The 20,556-nt window shown below is 42.4% G+C and overlaps 1 protein-coding gene across 1 annotated transcript in view; it reads right to left on the bottom strand.

Annotated features, from left to right (window-relative positions):
* Positions 1-1,206: 1,206 nt before the first annotated feature.
* Positions 1,207-20,556, bottom strand: part of SEC62 (SEC62 homolog, preprotein translocation factor) — a 26,304-nt gene continuing 6,954 nt past the window's right edge. Inside the window, exons 2-7 of the mRNA XM_019532714.1 lie at positions 19,231-19,336; positions 14,877-15,087; positions 8,896-8,988; positions 6,496-6,556; positions 4,441-4,560; positions 1,207-3,131 (exon numbers count right to left, since the gene is read on the bottom strand). Coding sequence (XP_019388259.1) covers positions 2,653-3,131; positions 4,441-4,560; positions 6,496-6,556; positions 8,896-8,988; positions 14,877-15,087; positions 19,231-19,336 — 1,070 coding nt within the window. The 3' untranslated portion in view covers positions 1,207-2,652. The remainder of the gene's footprint in view (positions 3,132-4,440; positions 4,561-6,495; positions 6,557-8,895; positions 8,989-14,876; positions 15,088-19,230; positions 19,337-20,556) is intronic.

Raw genomic sequence — 20,556 nt, 5'->3', positions numbered from 1 at the left:
TGCTTATCTTGCTGGGATCCTATGACCCCAGCTGACTTCCTGCCCTTTGGGCAGGGGGCTGGACTCGACGATCTCCCGAGGTCCCTTCCAGCCCTAATGTCTATGAAATTCTATGAAAGATGCGTCATAGTAGATCACTGACATTCAGGGTTAGAGTGCAGCATAGGTTGACCAGGCATAACAGCTGCACTGCCAGTTTGGTACAGGTTTTGAGGTCTAGATACCCACTTGCTGGGAAGTGGACTGATACTTTTAGCTCATTTCATATAGGTCACTACAAAGATAGCAGATGGCAATTTGACTAAAAGGAGCTTTTATTGTTTGACTGATTAGAGTTTATCATCAGATAGTTTGAATAAGATGTTATTTCATTTTAGTATGGGAAATACTAATAGAATTTACTGCACTAAGTTTCCAACTGTGGTGGCCCAATTGTTTGGGACTCTGACCCACTGCTGGACTTTTGTTGTTAAGCTGTGACTAGCAATCATTCATGTTAAGTTAGATGAGGAATTAGTGGTTTTGAGATTCTTTCCAAATACAAGAGTAAAGCCATCTTCCAACATCTGTATTGTAAGTATTACACCATAAAGGATACTTTCTTAGTCTCTTGTGCAAATAGCATTTAAAAAGTAGACATTTAAGCGAAAGATCACGGCCTTACCTGGTTTTAACTTTCACTGAAGTCAACAGGAGTGCTACCTGATTAAAACTGCAAGATCTAGCTTCGGTACAGGAAGTGAAAGTGCTTTTTATGGTAATAACTGTCGTTTCATCTGCCTAAAAGTTGCGTGTATCATTTTGCATAAGCTACAATAGTGGCCATGTAGGCAGATAATGGTACATGTTACAGAAGTGGCTGAAGACTGTTCTACATAGCAGATTGCACTTCAGTTCCTGATGTGAATTAAAAGAAATGGATTTTTGTCTGATTGCAGCAGGCTGAATACTTAATCAAGTGGAAAGAAGGGTTTTGAGCCAGCATACTGTACCGTTATAGATGCACATCTTAAAAGTACCAAATGATGATGACAGGGTTCTATTAAAGTCATTCCTTGCAAAGAGTAGCAACACAAGTGTGAGTTTAAATGCCCTGTTAAGATTTCTGCCATCGCAATAGGAAAAAAATACAAAACAGATTCAATCTGTTTCCCTCATACGATAAATATTTGGAAGAGGTAAAAAGCAAATCAGACCACATCTGTGAAATGTGCACACACAAAACATATATTTGCACAGTTGAAAATTAACATCTTAGTTCAAAACACTGTAATGGAAAAAAGCAAGAGAGATCTGGAAGTCAGATACTGAAAATGCAAGCAATAACTAGCATTAATTCATCCTGGTGGATTCAGGAAAGAATTAAATCTGTATTCACTATTTCAGCGATTCAGAGGAATGATGTCAAGCCTCAACTTCTTTAATAATGTATAAAACTAGACACAGCGTTCTCCAACATTTTAGCAAATAAGGAAAGCATGAGACAAACAGCACATTCAGACTGCTTTAGGATTTGGAAAACAATTTGGTCTTAGTCAGCTTTTGTATTAGCTTTGCCACCTGTACTTCTGAACAGGTGAACACTCTCTCACAGCAATACCTACTCAGATAATACAGTACTCCAGTTTGTGAATATAGAAGGTTTTAACATTAAGGCATACACACATCTAAGTTGTTTGCTTTTGTTCAATAAGGATTAGTTCACTTGTACTCAAATATATGGAATGTTGGCATGAAACTACAGCTCCTGTGGACATATCTACACACTGTCTATGAGGTCTTTCTGACTTGCATTTCTCTGGAAAATACGCCCTGAAATGGCTTTAATCAAACAGATTGAATTTTGGATAAAACTTCTAAGTAGCAGTCAAAATAAAAGGTTTGTTTTATTTGTAAATTCTGTACAGAACACACTTTTTTCTTATATTATGGGGCTGGGGAAAATAGAACAGCCATGATTTCCAAACCGTGCTATTTCCGTCACGTGCTGGAGATGACATCGTTCTCTGAACCAGATATACAAAACAGTTTGGATTTCTTAAGTGGGTGGCACATGATTTGGAGAAATAAAACACTGAAGTCAAATTCAGTACTACCAGCTTGTAGGTCTCCAGCAAAATACTTCAAAGTTGGTTTTTTGTTTTTTTCCCCCTAAAACTAGTTTTTCTTACAATTTTCTGGAAAAAGGAAATCAAGAAAAGTATCAAGAAAGCCATAAACAAAGAAGTGCTTTACCTAACTAGCTATCAAATGAATATACTAGTAACTATTTGGAGTTTTGGTCATTCAACTTTTACCATTTTGCAAAAGGAGTTTGGAAAACCCTAAACTTATGGAACGGTTATGAAAGTACCAGGAGATGCCTTTAAGGAAACTGTATTCTTCAGTATTTGAGGACTACCTGGACAATCTATAGATTGATAGAAAACTTGTCAGATTGTAAAACTTTTGTAAATGTATTATTTAATAATGTACCAAGTAATCAAGTTAATGGTTAAAAAAAAAAGAGGGAGCTAGATATAAAACTGTTTGATAACATGTATATTTCAGCAAACAAATTGAAAGAATGCTACTATACGTTTACATTTTGGAGATCAGCCAACAAAGAAAATCCAACCATTTGCACATATTCAGTCCCCAAACTACTGTGAGTTACAATTTTTCATGCAAAGGCCTATTTTCTTCCTCTTCCTCCTCCTCCTCCTCTTCCTCCTCTTCACAGTCACCTTCATCTGTTTGCTGTTCAAGTTCCTCTTTTGTGATCATTTCAAAATCGTTTCCATTTCCACTACTATGCTGTGACCGGTCATCTTCCCGCCTATCGCTGTCTGTGTCCGAATGCCGCTCTCCTCCTGAGCCTTCTGTTCCTGAGTTCCCTGTTGCCTCAACTCTTCCATCCTCTTCTTCCTTCTTCTCACTATCTGATTTTTCCTCACTGTCAGATTTTGGCTGCTTTTTGGACTCCAATTTCTCCTCTTTCTTTAAGTCTGCTTTTGGTCCTTTGTATTCATGTGTATACAGTGGCCTGAAGGAGTCAATGAAACCCACGTCTGCTGTCAAATTTGGCAAGAACCAGAAGTGATGTCTTCCTCCAGTTATGAGCCAAATAATAAGGAAAAGAATGCACCGAGCTGTAAGGAGGAAAAGTCCAAATATTTTATAGTATAAATATTTACATCATGTAAATCACAACCGTGCGTATAAAACTATTTCTTCATTCCTATACTTGAAATTAGGATACCAATAAAAACATCTAAACAACCAAAATTCTGGCCTTGAGAGATGGGTCAGTCAGCAAGACTTGGGGGCAGTGATCAAGAAGCGGGACAGAGGGACAATAACATGCTGCTAACAAAAGTCCATTTTGACTCTGAGATCCTAAGAGTTGGAAACAGTAAGAGGGAAATCTTTCCGTGCAATAGTAAGGTGGAATAATTTGTTCTTAGCCAAGAATTGTTTTCTATTATGTTGTGTGCAGCTCTCTCAGTAAAGTATTGTAAAGTGACAGCAGTTTCCTTTAATCACAGTTTCCACCTCCTGTTCTGTTTTAAACGTTGTTCTCTTCTGCTATGCACCATGAAAGTCTGAAGGAAACTTAAAATACACAACTGTGATTTACCTGGTCCTTAATAATTTAGTTACAGTCCCAGCTTTACTCGGTTTCAAGTGTCCCTGTTTTGTTCTCTGCCATTCCACAGGAGACATCATTCATGTCTGCCTAGAAGCAGGGCAGGAGGCCAAAACTGACATCTGGCAATAATCTGTCACTACACACCAAAATGAGGGTGTGTCATCTAGTTTGACTTTCCTTGGAATGCCATTGGCACATAATACTAGGAGTGTGTAAGTTATTATTACCAGATTAGGCGATTCAGCCTCTGCCCTGAACTGGATTTTCAGGGGACAACAAATGCCTTCCATGGCTCACAAGCACTACCTGCTAGTTTGTAGACATTAGCCTTTCTTCTCCATCTTCTTTGTTTCTTAAGCTTCTTTCCATCATAGTCACTATCCTCCAATTAAAAGACCCTGCTTTCTGTGTCCATTTGACTTTGCTCCCTATCTCATTAGCATTTAGATGCGGGCAGCTCTGGTACACCATCATGAAATATCCAATGCACATAAAAAATCAAACATCTCCAGGGAACACAGCAGTTTTGTCATGGGGAAGAAATTCTGCACTATATAAAAGAGGTTAGGTGTACATTCCAATCCACAGCCCTTACCTCCATGGCACAACAGTGACATACAGTGGCCACTGAGAAAATATTCACATAGGATTAGGGTACAGTTATTTTAGATAGTAAAAGTAGGATTTTCAGAAGCAACTGAAAGTTAATGGGATTGAAACTCGTGACAAATTAGGCACTTGGAATTTTAGCCCATATTTCTGCCTGTTTTTTATAACCAACATCTACTGATTTAAAAAAAGACACTTACCAACAGCAAGAAGGAGAATACTGGCTACAAAACAGCCCGCACCTACACTGAGATAATAAACCCCTACTCGCATTTCTGCAGGCCACAGAGGGAACAGAGTAGCAGCTATAACAGCAATCACTAAACACAAAAAGAAAGAGAAGAGTGAAAAACAGAATATCCGATTAAAAACAACGGGCCTGTGAAGGTACAGTGTTGTTGCCTATATGAATTTTTGTACAGTACTTAAAACAAGTAATGCCATTTTGTAGTGCCATTCACAAACCTAGGCTGGGCTCTCTCTTTGCCTTCAGATGTGCATATTTTTAAACAAATAGCCAAGGCACAAATATTAAAGAATACGCATAAAAGTCTATGAACTGAAGAATGAAGGGGAGTGGAGGAGGCATTCAATCTTACTGCAGTTTCCCAAAGGATACAGCTTCTGCTATCTGGCTGTTTGACTGCATACATGTACAAACATCCTCATCAAACCAAGTAACAAAAATGGTTCTTACGTGGATTTCTAACCTTAGACAGCAGGTGCCTTTTATGCCTTAACCTTTAATAAAATCCTCCAGTACACTGTACTATCTAATGAAAAACAGGTTATTGGTGTGCAAGCATCAGAATTAATTTTACCCTGCAAATATTCGTGTCCAAACTGCATAAATAAAAAAAGCAAGAGAGGTGAATAGCTATCAAGTACAACTTACATTTTCCTAAAACGATTACTTTTGGCCAGCTCTTTAGTGTGTGCCTGAACGGGTACTGCACTGCACAATATATTAACTGGTTTTACATAACTGAAATGTACATCTTAGAGGCCTGTGTAACCTAGGTAAATATAGAAAAATTTAATTTGTGTTTAGTAAGAATAAGAGATCCCCATTATTGTGTGTTCTTACAGCACGCATTTACTTTTCTCTCACAGGGACTGTGACTCAGGGTGTATGAAATGGGCCATATTTGATTTGGATTTGGCCCGGATTGGGAACAGTGATTCGATTCATTGATTCGGATCACTGTCCCCAGTTCGATTCAGTCGAATCTGAAGATTCAATGGTGATTCGGAGAATCAGCGATTCGGCCATAGACGCTTTAAATGTTTTTTCTACATATCTCAAGGTACCAGGCGCGGCTCATGAATGCTGTGATGCTGGGGTGGATGGAGCATCCCACAGGAGCACGAGGATGCCCCGCCCCCGTTCCCCCCCCCAAAAACCCCATGTGCTCGGCAGTGATCCCAGAAATGGACCAATAGTAGTTCTGGTCCACTTCTGGATCTGCCGCTGAGCGTGCAGGAGGCCCCCCCTCCACACCCTCCCTGGCTTAGTGATTGGTCACAGGGGTGACCCCAGGTGCCCCCCCAGACCCAGTCACCAAGCCAGTGGGATGTGGGGGGCCCTCCTACCTGCTCCCCAGCAGACCTGGAAGTGGACTGGAAGTGCTTCTGGTCCATTTCTGGGTCTGTTACCAAGGATGCTGGGGAGCCCCCCACACTCCTGTGAGACGCTCCATTTGCCCCAGCAGTGCAACACTCATGAGAGCCACCTGGTAGCTTGAGGTATGTAGAAAAAACATTTAAAGCTGCATCTATATCCGAATTGTCAAATCTTTCTGAAATCAATTTGGAAGGTTCCGATTTGATTCAGACAGATTAAAGGGTCTCCCAAGAATCGGACCAAATCTCCACCAAATCGAATCAGGGACCAAAGCTTTGCACAGTCCTAACTGCGACTGAAGCAAGTTCATAGATTCATATATTGTAAGGGGCTGGAAGGGACCTTGCAGATCATCGAGTCCAGCCCCTCCCCCCGCTCTAGGCAGGAAGACAACTGGAGTTAAGTGACCCCAGGGAGCTGACTTTCCAGTCTCCTCTTGAAAACCTCCAAGGTAGGTGACTGTACCTCTGGAGGGAGTTTATTCCAGTTTAACAGTATCAATTTGTGGTCAAAGTATCAACCAATAATAATAAAAGCTTTACACATGTCATATTCCCTGAGCAATAGATATGCTTGTTTGGTAGTCATCTACATCAACAAGCTACTTGTTAAACATTCATTCTAAACTTACCAAGTATAAGTCCCATGGCAAATGTTTTAAAATGAACCGGGTCATAGATCCACACATACACCTGTAAATAAGAAGTGTGTTAAAACTGACAAAGTTCTCTGGTAAATCTCTCAAATTTGTCACCTCATCTGTGTGAGTCACCTCATCTGTATGCATCTTTATTGCTATGTTCTTATACTGTATTACTTTTCACTTAGTTGGTGCTACTCTACCCTCCAAATCAGCACTGTGACAAAATACAGCACTGTGATGACAGGTCTATAATATCAGTCCAACTTTAAACCGGAGTCTCTGTACTTGACTGTATAATGCTGACAATCTTGTGACTAGAACCTCTTCAAGCTAAGCAAATTGTTTCAGCATTACACTGATCATCCTCTATCCCAGGTAGCAAAAGGCCTGAGCAAAAGTACATTTTATTGAAAAAGGATACATAACTGAAGTAATTAATTTCATACCACTGACATACAGACTTTGGATGTGCAGTAAAGTACAGTTGAAGGCTAGGAGCTTCCAGCATCTGAGAAGTACTGTTACTAGATTATAAGATTCACACCCTTCATGGGTGCTTCTGTTCTTTTAAGTAAAAATTTACTTAAGCACTTGATATATCCATCCACATTTTAAAATTCTTCAAACATTAATCCTTATAACAACCATCTGAAATAGACAAAAGAATTTCTTTCATTTGGCCGTCTGATAATAGTAGAGAGATGTATATTTCTGCTTAGGACGTGAAATTCTAGCATGAGATGGGCAGGAACTTCTAGCTCTCAAAGTTATTTTTTCTCATTTTCAGCCACTAGTAGATGCATCTGTTTTGAAACATTCTTGTCTAACATTGTCTAAAAGCAAATATTACATGAGAACTTAAGAGGAAATAAACATTTTGGAACTGTCAAAAATCATACAAATGAAAGACAACATCGAATCAAGATGTTTATGAAGCCATAACTTTCACTAAAAAAGCCTACTGACGTTTCCAAAATATATTTCTGTGTGTCAAGAGGTATCCACAAGATAACACTGAAATGGGCAGCAAGATGAAGTCCTTGATAAATGACAACTGTATGAAAAAAACTGAGACCAGGGAGCAGATCAATGGCAACTGTATCTAGTGCACTGGATAGAAGAATAATCTAAATTCTCCAGAGGTGTATCACACCATATCAAAAGGTTTAGGTGAAGCTATGTAGTCCATCTGAATCAGGAATTTACCATCCCTGTAGAAAAAGCTTCTTGCCAAGTGTAGAAATTCTTTGAACTAGTAAGAGTAATGATTGTTACTGAAACTATATGGAGCCTTCAACCAGCTGTGAAGATTCAAAACTAGTAGTCCCTAACAATAGTAACTCATATTGTTACAGCTGAAAACATGATGACCAATAGGACTCCTTAAGAGAAGAGAGAATATAGTTCTGCAATGACACAGCTCGGTACAATGAGTGGTATCAGTTCTACACACAGCTAGTTCTGCAAAGAGCTGAGCCATATGCAGGCCTAACTGATGCTGGTCAATTAGGAAAGTTCTTTAGCGTTCTAACAATGAAGGATTTGAAAATAGAGTCCTGAATACATTGGGACACTGCCAAGTCTTGCATAGCTAGTTTTGCATGGAGAATTAATGAGTCAAATTATCACAAAAACCAAGAAGGACAAGGTCTGTAATTCCTGCTCCCCTGGGTGTGTTCATCCTGCCATACAGCCGTGTTGAAAAGGTTGGGTAAGTGGAACTTGCTGCATTTTTAGTGGCTGTGTTAGCCTGCTCACATGACCTATAGATTTGTTATATACACTGGATACAATTCTCATATACATACCTACTATTTTAGGTACTCACCAATTTTGTGAAGGGAAGGGTGAAATACGATATATAATCTGCAGGATTGGCAAGAATCAGCTGCATCAATTACAGTGTATTTGGTCTCTGCATGAGAAGCACCTCTCTCTATAAAGGGGCAAAATCACCAAGAAGTATAGGAATTTCCACTTGTCTCAAGTTATAGGTATAAGAATAGGAGCCCTGATGCTATGGCATTGTTAGAGAAGTAAATTATATGTTTTACAGAAGAGGCAAGTGGAACACAGAGAGGTTAAGTGACTCACTTGAAGCCACACAAATAAGATGGGCAAGATGGCATGAGAATTCAGGAGTACTTGGTTCCAAGTTGTATGCTTTCATCTTGAGGCCACTGTGGCCTCTCCATGGAAGCCACCTCCCCTGTGACAATCTTCTTTGTCATTTAAAAACTGCTTCAAGAAAGGCCAACAAGTTCCCACCCATTCCTTTTAGCAACAGAACAAGGATAAATCACTCTAGAGAAACCCAGTAACCTGAGTATTTTGTCACCTGTGACCAGTACAATGACAATAAACATAGGAAATAACTAGAAACCTCACCTCATTTCCATCCAGGAAAACTTGATCTTCATGTGGCTCAAGTTTAAATTTCCTCTTTGTTTCCTTTTTCTTGGGTGTCCCTGGGGTCTCCTCCTAAGAACAAATAGCAATTGTAAAACAACAGGGATACTAACAAGCAAACTAGAGATTGGAAAAGGCCTTGGATTCACAATCTTGGAAATTAAAGCCCTTAAATTATTCAAAGGAAAGATATAGCACATGTTTCCCCATGCTATCATTTGCAAAGTTAATTCACTCTGTAAATGAGGGTTTTGCACAGAAGGCTAAATTTCATTTGAAATTATTTTATGTAGGCCAACATATAAATTAAGACTATATACCAACTTCAGCATCCAGAGAATCTCTACTGATGCCAGTGGAAAGTTTGGGCAAAGATCCAGGCCAGAATACAGAATTTATGGTGTAACCGTGTAGGCCTTGGACATCGTCAGTGACTGAAACACCATAACGACACGTGCAGGCACTGGACCTAGCATAAGCCTAAACCATAACAGCATGTACTTAAGCTAGCATTTTAGCTAGAGGTGCACCAATATATCGGTCTATATTTTATCGTTGCCAATAAAAGGAAAACTGACATTACCAGCAATTGGCTTTTTTTGGCTGATGCGGATCAAAAAAATGTCACTGATAAATGCTGTGTATATACATGCAGCTGTAGTACATATGCAGCCAAGAATGCAGCCTGGCAGCTTGGAGAGCAGCATCCAGCCAGTAAGTTAATGGGGGAAAGGGGTGTGGGGGAGAGAAGAGGCGTTTTGGTGGGGAGGGAGAAAGGGTGCAGATCGAGATCCTCCCGGTGAGGGAGGAAGTGGGGTAGGGGCAGGTGTTGCCCAGCCAGGGTGGGGCACAGGGTGGAGCCACAGGCAGCTCATCCAGGAGGGGTGTGGCAGCTCCTGCCACTGTGTACATCCCTGTGGGGGAGGCATGGAGGGCATATGCCCTTGGATTTGTGAGTGGGGCAAGAGCAGGATGACCACTGTGGACACAGGGCCAGGGGACTGCATCAGCTTTTTCCTGGCAGGGGTGGGGCTGGGCTGGGGCTATGCTCAGGGTGGGCAGCAGCACACTGGGGGGGTTACCCCCTCCACACACACACACACACACACACAGACTTACTTGCTGGACGCTATTCTCCAAGCTACTGGGTTGCATATCTGCAATCGGATGGGTACTGGCTGATATGGCTGGTTAATAATCAGCATCAGCCAAAAAAATCTTTATCAGTGCATCCCTAATTTTAGCCATAAGCAATACCATGGGAAAGTAGAATAAAATCTTCTGATAAAAGTGACTAGTACTATGCTAAGCCAGGTGCAGCTAACTGCTTTTTCTAACAGTAGTCAGAGGTACCAGCTATAATCACTTGAAGTTTTATCTTTTGATGAGAACTGAATTATATGCAGCTAGTTAGAATCCCATTATATGATAGTGGGTTTCTGTTGACTGAATATGGTAGGGCAGAAATGTATTATCACCTGTTGTCAGCAGAGATAATTTCCAAGGAGCCTGTGCTAAAGTAAAAAGTGTGGCTAAAGCAGGAGACTCCAAAAGCCTGTTTGAGTGACCTCAGAGCAAACCTTTGCAGACATGACACCTTGCCTGGTCAGCAAAAGAAAGCAAGCAGTTAACATAACTGGTTTCTGTGATAAGGTGACAGGCTGTGTAAATGGGGATGGGGGGGAAGAACAGGGCCCTTGACTTTAGCAAGACTTCTGACACTTTCTCATTAACAAGCTAAAGGAATACAGACTAGACAGAAGTACTATAAAGAACATAACTGGTTGGATCATAATGCTGAACAAGTGGTCATCAATTGCTCAATGTCCAACTGGGAAGAGGTAACATGTGGGGTTCCTCAGGGGTATGTCCTGGGTCCAGTATTATTCATCATCATAGTGATCTGAATGATGGGAATGAGTGTGCACTTAGTAAATCTGCAGACAGCCCCAAGTTGGGTGGAATGGCAGACACTGGAGGGCAGGGCTAGGATCCAGAATGACCCAGACAGACTGGAGAAATGGTTTGCAGTCATATGAGATTCAACAAGGACAAGCCCAAAGTCCTGCACTTGGGACAGAATAACTGCATGCCCAAATACAAACTGGGGAATAACTGGCTATGTTACAGAACTGCAGAAAAGGACCTGAAGGTTACAGCAGACCATGAACCAAAAGTGTTGGGCATGGGAGGGGGCAGGAGTGGGGAGCAAAGCCCAACAGCATCCTGGATTTTTATTACCACAAGTTTCACTTGCAAGTCAAGGGAAGTGATTCTTGATTCTTCAGTTCCATTTGATACTGGTAATGCCTCACCAGGAATACTGTGTCCAGTTCTGGGCCAAGCACTTCAAGAAGGATATGGGCAAATAAGAGAGCACAGCACAGAGCAACATAAATTATTAGGAGCCTGGGAAGCAACGCTGTAGACTTGCTTTCTGCCTCTTTCTTGAGCAGTGATAATTAAGGGAATTGTAACTGTACCTTAATTTTGTGTTTAGAAGGTAATAATCATTAAGGGAACTAACTGCAACTGTACCATAATCGTACATCTTGGCTTGCATAAGAGAACCAGGTCACAGGTGGGCTGTGGTCTTGTTTCTCTAAAAGCTGAATGGTCCCGAGTTTTGGTAATAACCAAAGTTTCAGTTAAATATTTATCGATTCATAGACTGTAAGGGGCTGGAAGGGACCTCACAAGATGATCGGGTTTCGCACCCCCCGCACTAGGCAGAAAAGACAACTAGGGTCAGGTGACCTCAGCAAGGCGATCGTCCAGTCTCCTCGTGAAGATTTTCAGGGTAGGCAACTGCACCATCACTGGTGCCCTGGTGAACAGTTGTTCACTGAGCCCTGGATGTATTCCCCTGACCAAGTCCCCTCTCAGCCTTCTCTTTTTTAGGCTGAAGAGACCTAAGTCCCTCAGCCTTTCCTCATATGGCTTGCTTTGCACGTCTCTGATTATATGGGTGGCTCTTCTCTGAACTCTGTCAAGCTTTTCCACATCCTTGTTGAAGTGCGGCACCCAGAACTGGATGCAGTACTCCAGCTACAATCTCACCAATGCTGAGTAAAGCGGAAGAATTACTTCCTTCGTTTTGCTTGAGATGCATTGGTTAATGCATGCCAGAGTACTGTTTGGCTACAGCATTGCACTGACAGTTCATGTCCATACTAAGGTCAGTCACAGTGCTAGTCAGTTTGGCACCACCAGGCCTGTATGTTGGTGATTGTTCATTCCCAAATGGAGCACTTTACATTTCTCAGTGTTGAACTTCATTTGGTTCCAATCCACCCAACTTGCCAGGCTGTCTAGGTCCACCTATATCTGCAGATTATTTTCAAGCATGACCACGCTCCCCCATAACTTGCTGTCATCTGCAAACTTGGCCAGTGAACCCTTCACCCCATCCAAATCATTGATAAAGATGGTGAAAAGCACTGGACCAAGCATGGACCCCTGAGGGACACTACTGGCCACTTCTCACCAGGATGACAGATCTGGTCAGAACTCTCTCGGTCCTACCCTGCAGCCAGCTTCCTACCCACCTAACTGTTGAGCAATTAAGCCCGCAATCCTCCAATTTTCCCATTAGAACATCATGGGATACCAGATCCTTTTGGAAGTCTAGGTATGCAATGTCGACCTCCTCTCTCTTATCCAGGTGGTGAGTTACCTGGTTGTAAAAGGAGATGAGGCTGATAATACAAGACCTGCCCCAAGCACCACGAGTTTTGGAAGTTTCTCCAGAGGTACCATGATAACTTTGGCCAGCTCCTTCAGCACTCTCGAATGAAGTTCATCTGGTCCTGCTGACTTACAAATGTCTAACTTTTCTAACTGATCACACACCAGCTCAATGTCAACAGTAAGAAGGCAGTCAGTCCCACCATGTCCATTCTGAACCTTATGTAGTATGATTTTTCCCTTAGCCTGGTGAAATACCAAAGCAAAGTAGTAATTCAGGAATTCAGGTTTATCCTGAGTATCAGTAACTAGCTGTCCTGAGTTGGAAGCATGGGGCCATTGCCTAACATTTGTTTTCCTCCTGTTCCCTACATGCCTAAAGAAGGACTTTAGGCACTACTCAGGAGTCACAACTTCACTGTCAGGGCAGCTAGGACCTGGAACCAACTTCCAAGGGAAGTGGTGCTTGCCCCCACCCCAGGAGTCTTCAAAAGGAGGCTAGATAGCCACCTAACTAGGGTAATTTGACTCCAGCATCCTTTCCTGCCCATAGCAGGGGGCTTGGACTAGATGATCTGCTTAGGTCACTTCTGACCTTACCAACTATGAAACTATAACTTCCTATTGTCCTTGATTTCTGTCGCTAGTTTAGTTTAAATTTAGTTGCTGCCTAAGCCTTTCTAATCTGTTACCTACAAGTGCAGGCCATTGTTAATAGTCCTCCTTGGGGACTGTCCCAAACTTCCATTGTTTGTATGCCTCTTTCTTCTTTTTCAAGAGGACTATGATATCCCCCTTAAGCCAAGAGGGCTTACCAGCCCTTCTGCTACCTTTCCTCCACAAGGGAATGGACTTCTTTTGTGCTTCAAGGACCGTGTCCTTGAGGAACAACCACTCTTCATGCACTCCTTTCACCTGCAGTCCCTGGTCTCACAGCACTTCCCTACTATTACTCTGAGCCTGCTGAAATTCACTTTTTTGAAGTCCAAAACTTCAACCCTGCTAGCTGACTTGCCTGCTTGTGATGGACAGTCAATATGATGGTTTCGTGGTTGCTGTCACCCAGGCTACCCTCTATATTCAAGTCGCTCAACAGATCATCTCCTTTAACCAAGACCAAGTCTAGGAGAGCGTTACCTCTGGTTGGCCCATGCACTTCCTAAGTCAGATAGAGCTCTTCGATACAGGTCAGGAAGTAACACGACTGATCTGACTTAGCTGAGTGTTCCTCCCAAGAGATGTCTGGGTAATTGAAGCCACCCATGCCAACCGTGTCCCATGTGCGCGTGGCCTCTGCCAGTTCTCAGCGAACTCTAAACTGAACTCCTTCTCCTGGTTTGGTAGTCTGTAGTATACACCTACAGTTAGCTCTCTCACCGCATTCCACCCCGAGTTTAACCCGGAGGGTTTCAAGCTGCTCTGCTCTGGAGCCGGTGTCAGCCTCCAAGGACTATTTTACATTTATTATGTATTCTTCAACTTACTGGCAAGTCCATCCCTCAGCGAGAAAGTTAGATTTTTCTTTAGAACCAAAACTCCTTCTGCCCTTTTTGTGTTCATAAACACAAAAGCTAGATGGTTTAAGGGTTTTATTTTTTTCATTAAAAGCTTAGTTTCTTCACTATAAATGCCATCACTGCCACTTAAGACGGCCCAGATCTGATGCATAAGTCAGGTGCCTAAAATGTCTGCTTTACATCAGTTCAATATTTGGTCTTTGGGCTGACACTACAAAGTGTCCATTCCAGTATTATTATAAAACTCCTTTATTAGTAATGTAATACTTTGAGACCTTTGCACATGCATGCAGAGTACACAGCAGACTAAAACCATCAGGTCCCACCTGAGGCATTTAATTCTAATTTGAAGTTTAGTGTGCAGTAATATAGAAGTTAGGAATTTTGAAATTACATATACAAACTATGTCAATTTTTTAAAAGCTTTTAATAATGCAGGCCATTTTTGAACGCTGAAATGGCCCATCATTAAAGCTGTTTAAAAATGCTGAACAACAACAATAATAATACTGCTGCAGAAGCACTCTTAAATAACAGCCAAAATTTCAAAATGAGACTTCTAAATATGGAGCTGTGCACAAATTTGATGCACTATGTTATACACAAGCAGATGCTAGAATATACTTGGCTAAGGCAAGTATATTTTATTTGGCACAGCTCATTCCAACTGAACAAGTTAGAATTAGATATGGGAAGTAGAAACTAAGAGCATGTTAATGAAATTCATTTTTTTTTCCTTTTGTGGGTCGCAGTTACCTTTTTGCACTCTTCTTTCTCCCCTTCCTTTTTCTTTTCCTTCTCTTTCTCCTTCTTAGTTTTTTCATCTTTGCCACTTTCCTTCTTGATCTTCTTTTCATCCTCTTTCCCACTCTCGGCCTTTCCTTTTTCTTTTTCTTTCTTGATGTCCTTATCAGGCTTCATTTTCATCACTTTTAGGGCTCGGTGAAAGAACTGTTTCTTAAGGAGCCTTACAGTAAAAGAGGTTATACATATAAGTGCTATTGGAACAGCTGCATTTAGAACACAGTTATGTTGTTAGATATTTGCAAACCCTCAGCAGGAATCATCACTGACTTCTCATCAGCAGGGCCAGATTCTCCTGTCTTGCACTTTATGTAACATCTTTACAAAGTGGAAGGGTGGGGGGTTGTCAGGCTTTTGCATAGGTACATCTGGTTTGTCAGCATTTTGCATAAAAGTTATGCAGTTATTTGTACCTAAGACATTGGAAAAAATCAGATTAAAAAAAAAAAAAAAAAAAAAAATCAGGCCCATTGTTTGATCAGTTCCTTCGATACATTTTCATTCCAAAAATGTCTTTAAAGTTCATGGCAGCATTCTCCACAGTAGAAGGAGATAAGGGAAGCAGATGTATCAAGCTATGTGGTCAGAACTTCAGGTTAACCCCAGATGGGCTCACAACCATGGGAGCACACTCAGGCAACACCATTCTGTTCCATGACAAGCAGAAGTTTGATGGAAGGTCAAATTGTGGCTCTGTCCTGGGCCCCAGGCCCCAGCCCTGTGCTGTCACCACCCCACAATTCTGGTCCCAGCCGCCGCATATCCTGCTCCTGGACACTGCTCCCCACCCACCCACAGCCCCATCCCACCAACCTGGCTGAGTACACCCTACCCATAGGAGTCCTGGCTGGTCTCCAGGGAGATTTCATCCACCTGCTCTGTCTAGCACTACTAGAAGCGAGTGTGGGACGGACAGGCTGGGGTGCTCAGGCAGTGGCAGAGATGCTAGCTAGCGGCAACTGCTGGAAGTCGCTGCTATTGTGGGGGCTGCTGGGAAGCACAGTCTGGCTACTGCACACCTGGAGGCAATGGGACTGGCTGCACAGACCATGGCCTGGGGTGACCCCTGTGCCTGGGCCAGGTGGGGCAGAGGAACCTGCTGTGGGTCGGACAGAATCCCATGGTGTGCTAGATCTAGCCCGCAGGCTATATTTTGCCCACCCCTGCCTTACACTGTGGGAAACCAATTGTGATTGCCTCAGAGGATATTACCGACTTGTAACCCTCTCAAACGTGTTCCTAAATTATTTTATTATGACAGGGTAATGTAATTAAGCCCTTACTACAACCTGTTCAGCTTCTCCCAAGATTGATGGAACTCTAGAACAGCTCTGGTAGAAATCAGACATGAGATCTGGAAGTGACTTGGTCCTAATGAAACAATACATAGAGGACAGTTTTTACCAACAATGCAGCTTTTGCTGATAGGTGGTATAGGCACAAGTTCTTAAAGGTTTAATATGTGGACCTGTCAAACTTAATACCATACTGAGGTACCAAGAGGTAGAGGGTTCCAAAGAAGATGCATTAATCAGGATTCCTTAAGGAATCCAACTACTCTAAAAAAAAAAAAAAAAAAAAGACAGGCTCTGGACAGATATGATGTGCAAATGGTATCAAGTCCAGATTGTTCCAGTGCTAGTAAGTAGTCAAAATATTGATGAAATGGGTGTTGATGACATAGATGGTCAGTGCCAAGAGGCTGACTAGAAAATGTCCTTTAGCTTAATACCTCAGGAGGCCTCCTACTTTGGAGCAGGACATGATGAACTTAGCTAAACAACTTCTTTTGGCATATGTCAGATTTAATGTGACTTGATACTTGTGTAGGATCTGAGTATTGTTCTGTCAGATTATGTTCTGCAGATCAGGCAAGAGGAAGAACCTACTGCACTGAGAGGTTTAGCAAATCTGAAAACTATGCTAGGGCTAGTAAAAAAAAAAAAAATCCTAAGATTGGGAGGAAGGAACCCCAAGAGTCATCTAGTCTAAGTCCTTGCATGAATGCAGGTTGTGTTATCTCTAAACTATCCCTGACAAATACTCATCCAGCAAAGAGCTGTGATAATTGATCCTATATCCTGGCTCTGCACCATGGAGTTTGGAAGGAAAGTATTCATCAGTCTTAGTATACAGGGCATTTGACAACTATTGAAAAGGACCCCAGAACAGAGCCAGTTCTGAGCAGCACACTTGCTTCTGGAAAAAACAGATTTAGTCATAATTGTCCCCACTTCCAAATGAGGTTCTGCAACACTGGGTCCTTGACAGGGCATTCATGTTTGTACAAAAGCTGGTTATGTGAAGTGATCTGGTAGAGCGTCTGACCACATGGAAAGTGCAGAACCAGCCACATGATCCAGTGATGAATACACCAGCTTGAAAGCTCCTCCTTGTCTGTTGACATAACACACAGCTGTAATGCTGTCTATCAGCACCTGGACTTTGGATCTCTGGAACAGAGATAGAAATGCTTACAAACCAGGTACCTGGCTCCCAGTTCCAGAATGTTTTATGTGCAGTAAACTTTCTAAGGAGACCATAGACCATGAATTCAAAGACGATCTAGATGAGTCTCAACTCACCTCCTGAAGAGAAACATCTGTCTAAGACTTGAGGGAAAAAGCAGAAGAGGGAAAGATGCACTCCCTCACATACCCGACCAACAAACTTGCATCAGTTTAAATGAGAAAAGGACTTCTAGTGGGACTGGAATAGATTGGTCCAGAGGAAAACAAAAGTGATTAGACATCTTGCAAACATGACACGTAAGAACTGACAAGAAGTGGGATAATTTAATCTGGAAGGATGACATAGTATCCAGGAGGGACATGACAAGAAGTCATGGCTTTAAACTGCAGCAAGGGAAATTCAGGTCACACTGTTTTCCTCAATACCAGAAATGCACTCAAGGACCCACTTTTGGCCACTGGATGCTTTTCAGCTGGTGAGCTTCAGATGAGCCAAAGATACAAATCAACTCCTATGCTTCTCACAGTTCCTACTGTCCTGGAAAGGAAGACGTGTATATCTCTGCTTATCACTAGACAATGCTCCTTTCCTATCCTTTGACAGCTGGATTGAAGCAGATAGGTAGGATCACATAGATGTGTTGGCCCTCAAGCTCAGGGCTGAATTATAGCAGATGTAAAATCGAAAGCAATGCAAGGAGGAAGTTTTCATAAGGAGTGCCAACTATAGGCAAGCATCTTTTGCCTTTTAAGTCTGCTCAGAAAAAAAAAAAAAGAGACAGATGGTGAAACAGTCAGGGATGTGTCCTTCACTGAACAAAGAAGGCACTTACACACACTGCAGGAGAGGAATGACAAATCCCAGAGACTCAGCTTTGGCCACAATGGCACAATTTTTAATCCTAGGGAAGGAGGGAGGCTGAGGGGTTCCAATTTACTGGATAAGAAAAACTAGCAAAACACTCTCCTTCACACTCATCTTTGAAGACAACTGGGAAACAGAATTAACTGACTAATCACAAACTCCAACAATTGCAGAGAAGCAGAAAGACATTGTGGCTAGCTCTCCATTTATGCCCTTGGACGGAGGGACTCAAGCATATCCTCAAATGACAGTAATGGCCCAAAGCATCCAGTCTTGTACACATAGCCACCCCATGGAATCCATGTGGACAATCATATGAAGATTAACAAGGGGTGTTAAAAGTTTTCCAACTTTGGTCTTCTTAATAGAAGGTATGTTTTAGTCTTCCAAGGCATAAAATAACAATTTACTATCTATCTTATCTATCCTTGGATATGGCCAGTATGCTCTTTAGTGAAGTTCTGCTGCCAGAGCTTTGTGACTTTAAGAGCCCAGACCTTTGGAGCAGTGCCAGAAGTAGTCTTTTTAAAGAATTATTCTGTTAGATAAATACACTAAATGTCTTGTGGAATTGGGATAAATTTACATTCCTTTGACTTTTACCATTGTCCTTTTCTTACAACAATGCTGCCTTTTTGTTCCTGTGGCACAGTCACCACTGGTTACAGCTGGAGGCACTATGATTTTTAACAGCTACACAGTGAGTTCTTTTAAGTGTTACGGAGTATAATCAAAGTTATGAAACTACATTATTTATGTGCTACTGGTATAACACCAAAACAGATGTTTTTTCATACCTATAACAAAGGTATGCTGGCCCAGGAACTCTATTGAAGTAACAAATGCATATGCAACAGCATAATGTTTTTCAAAAGTACTTACGTCCTCTTTTCAAAGCGCAATCTCCTAAGTAACAAAGGCCCTTTAGAAAGTGTTAGTAGTTAAGACTATTAGGATTGGAAAGGCATACCTATTGCAATAGTCAACAACAGACTCTCGAGTTGTAAATAAGGCTTCCTCTCCCTTCTTGGCTTTTGCCCATTTGGAATCCAAAAGGCAGTCCACAGCTTTGGAGGCTGAAAGGAAAAAAAAAAAAAGGAAAAGCCTGTGTTAAATTGCTCTAAAAGTTCACTTAAACATTTAGCATGCCCTTTATACCATGCTACAACAGAATCTGCAAATCATCACCTCACATTTGCTACAAGAACAAAACCCAACCAGTATAAGGAAACACAGAGAACTGACCCTTACAGAGATGGGCCATAGGGTTACAAGCAGAACTCCCACTGATGCCCATGGGTGCCTGGCCTTCAAGAAAATTGCAAGTTCTCAACCCAAGTTTTAATAAGGTATTATTTTAAAAAAATAATTAAAGGGACATTCCCAAGGAAAAAAAAGGGGAGAGGGCTGGAAGAAGGCAATCCCGACTAAGGGGTGAGGGTTATTATTTTCTAGACATTACTGTAACATACTGCAAATGAATGAGACTCAAAGTGATCAGTTCATTGTCAACCATAAGCGAAAAGCAGAAAGTGAAAAAGCACTGAAAAAAAGTCAGTCACATTTATTCTTTCAGAGCAAGAAAAATGCAAAGATATGTCACATTAAAAAGAAGTTGGGAGTAGGGGTGCACGGATATTTTGGGGGCCAATACCGATAGCCGATTTTTAAGGAGGCATATCAGCCAGTCCCGATCTGATTTCCAATATGTAGCCTGGCAGTTCGAAGAGCAGTGTTGTGGGGGAAGGGAAGGGGCATGGGGGGAACAGATCAAGGACCCCTCAGTGAGGAAGAGAGTGGAGCTCAGGCTGGTACTGCCCAACTGGGGTGGGGCAGGGTGCAAGACAAAGCCACGGCTCATCCAGGAGGGCAGAGAGAGGGCATGTGCACAGCCCGGGAGGATGGGGGGGAACATGTGCTCCCAGATCTGCGTTGGACAGGGCAGGCTGGGGCTGTGGCAGGCTCTTCCCGGCAGGGGCTGGGCCAGACTGCACTTGGGGTAGGTGGTGGTAGCACTAGGAAGGGGGCTACAGAAGGAGCTGCAGCCCCCTGCCCCATATTGACCATAGCCCCCCCCTCCTTCCAGCGCTGCCACCTACCCCACCCTGCTCCGAGCACAGCCTGGCCCAGCCCCCACTGGAAAGAGCCTGGCACAGCCTCAGCCCCACACACAGATCCAGGGGGCACATGCACCCCTTCCCCCTGTGCTCTCTTGGGGTGCACGCAGCAGCAGGAGCTGCTCCCCCACTTCCCCACCCGGATGAGCTGCAGGTCTGTCCTGAGCCCCACCCTGCCC

Source organism: Crocodylus porosus, unplaced genomic scaffold (genome assembly GCF_001723895.1).
Source record: "Crocodylus porosus isolate Cpor-Errol unplaced genomic scaffold, CroPor_comp1, whole genome shotgun sequence".
NCBI lineage: Eukaryota > Metazoa > Chordata > Crocodylia > Crocodylidae > Crocodylus > Crocodylus porosus.
The sequence above is the reverse complement of the archived record's forward strand: the minus strand, read 5'-3'. Positions and strand labels throughout refer to the sequence as shown.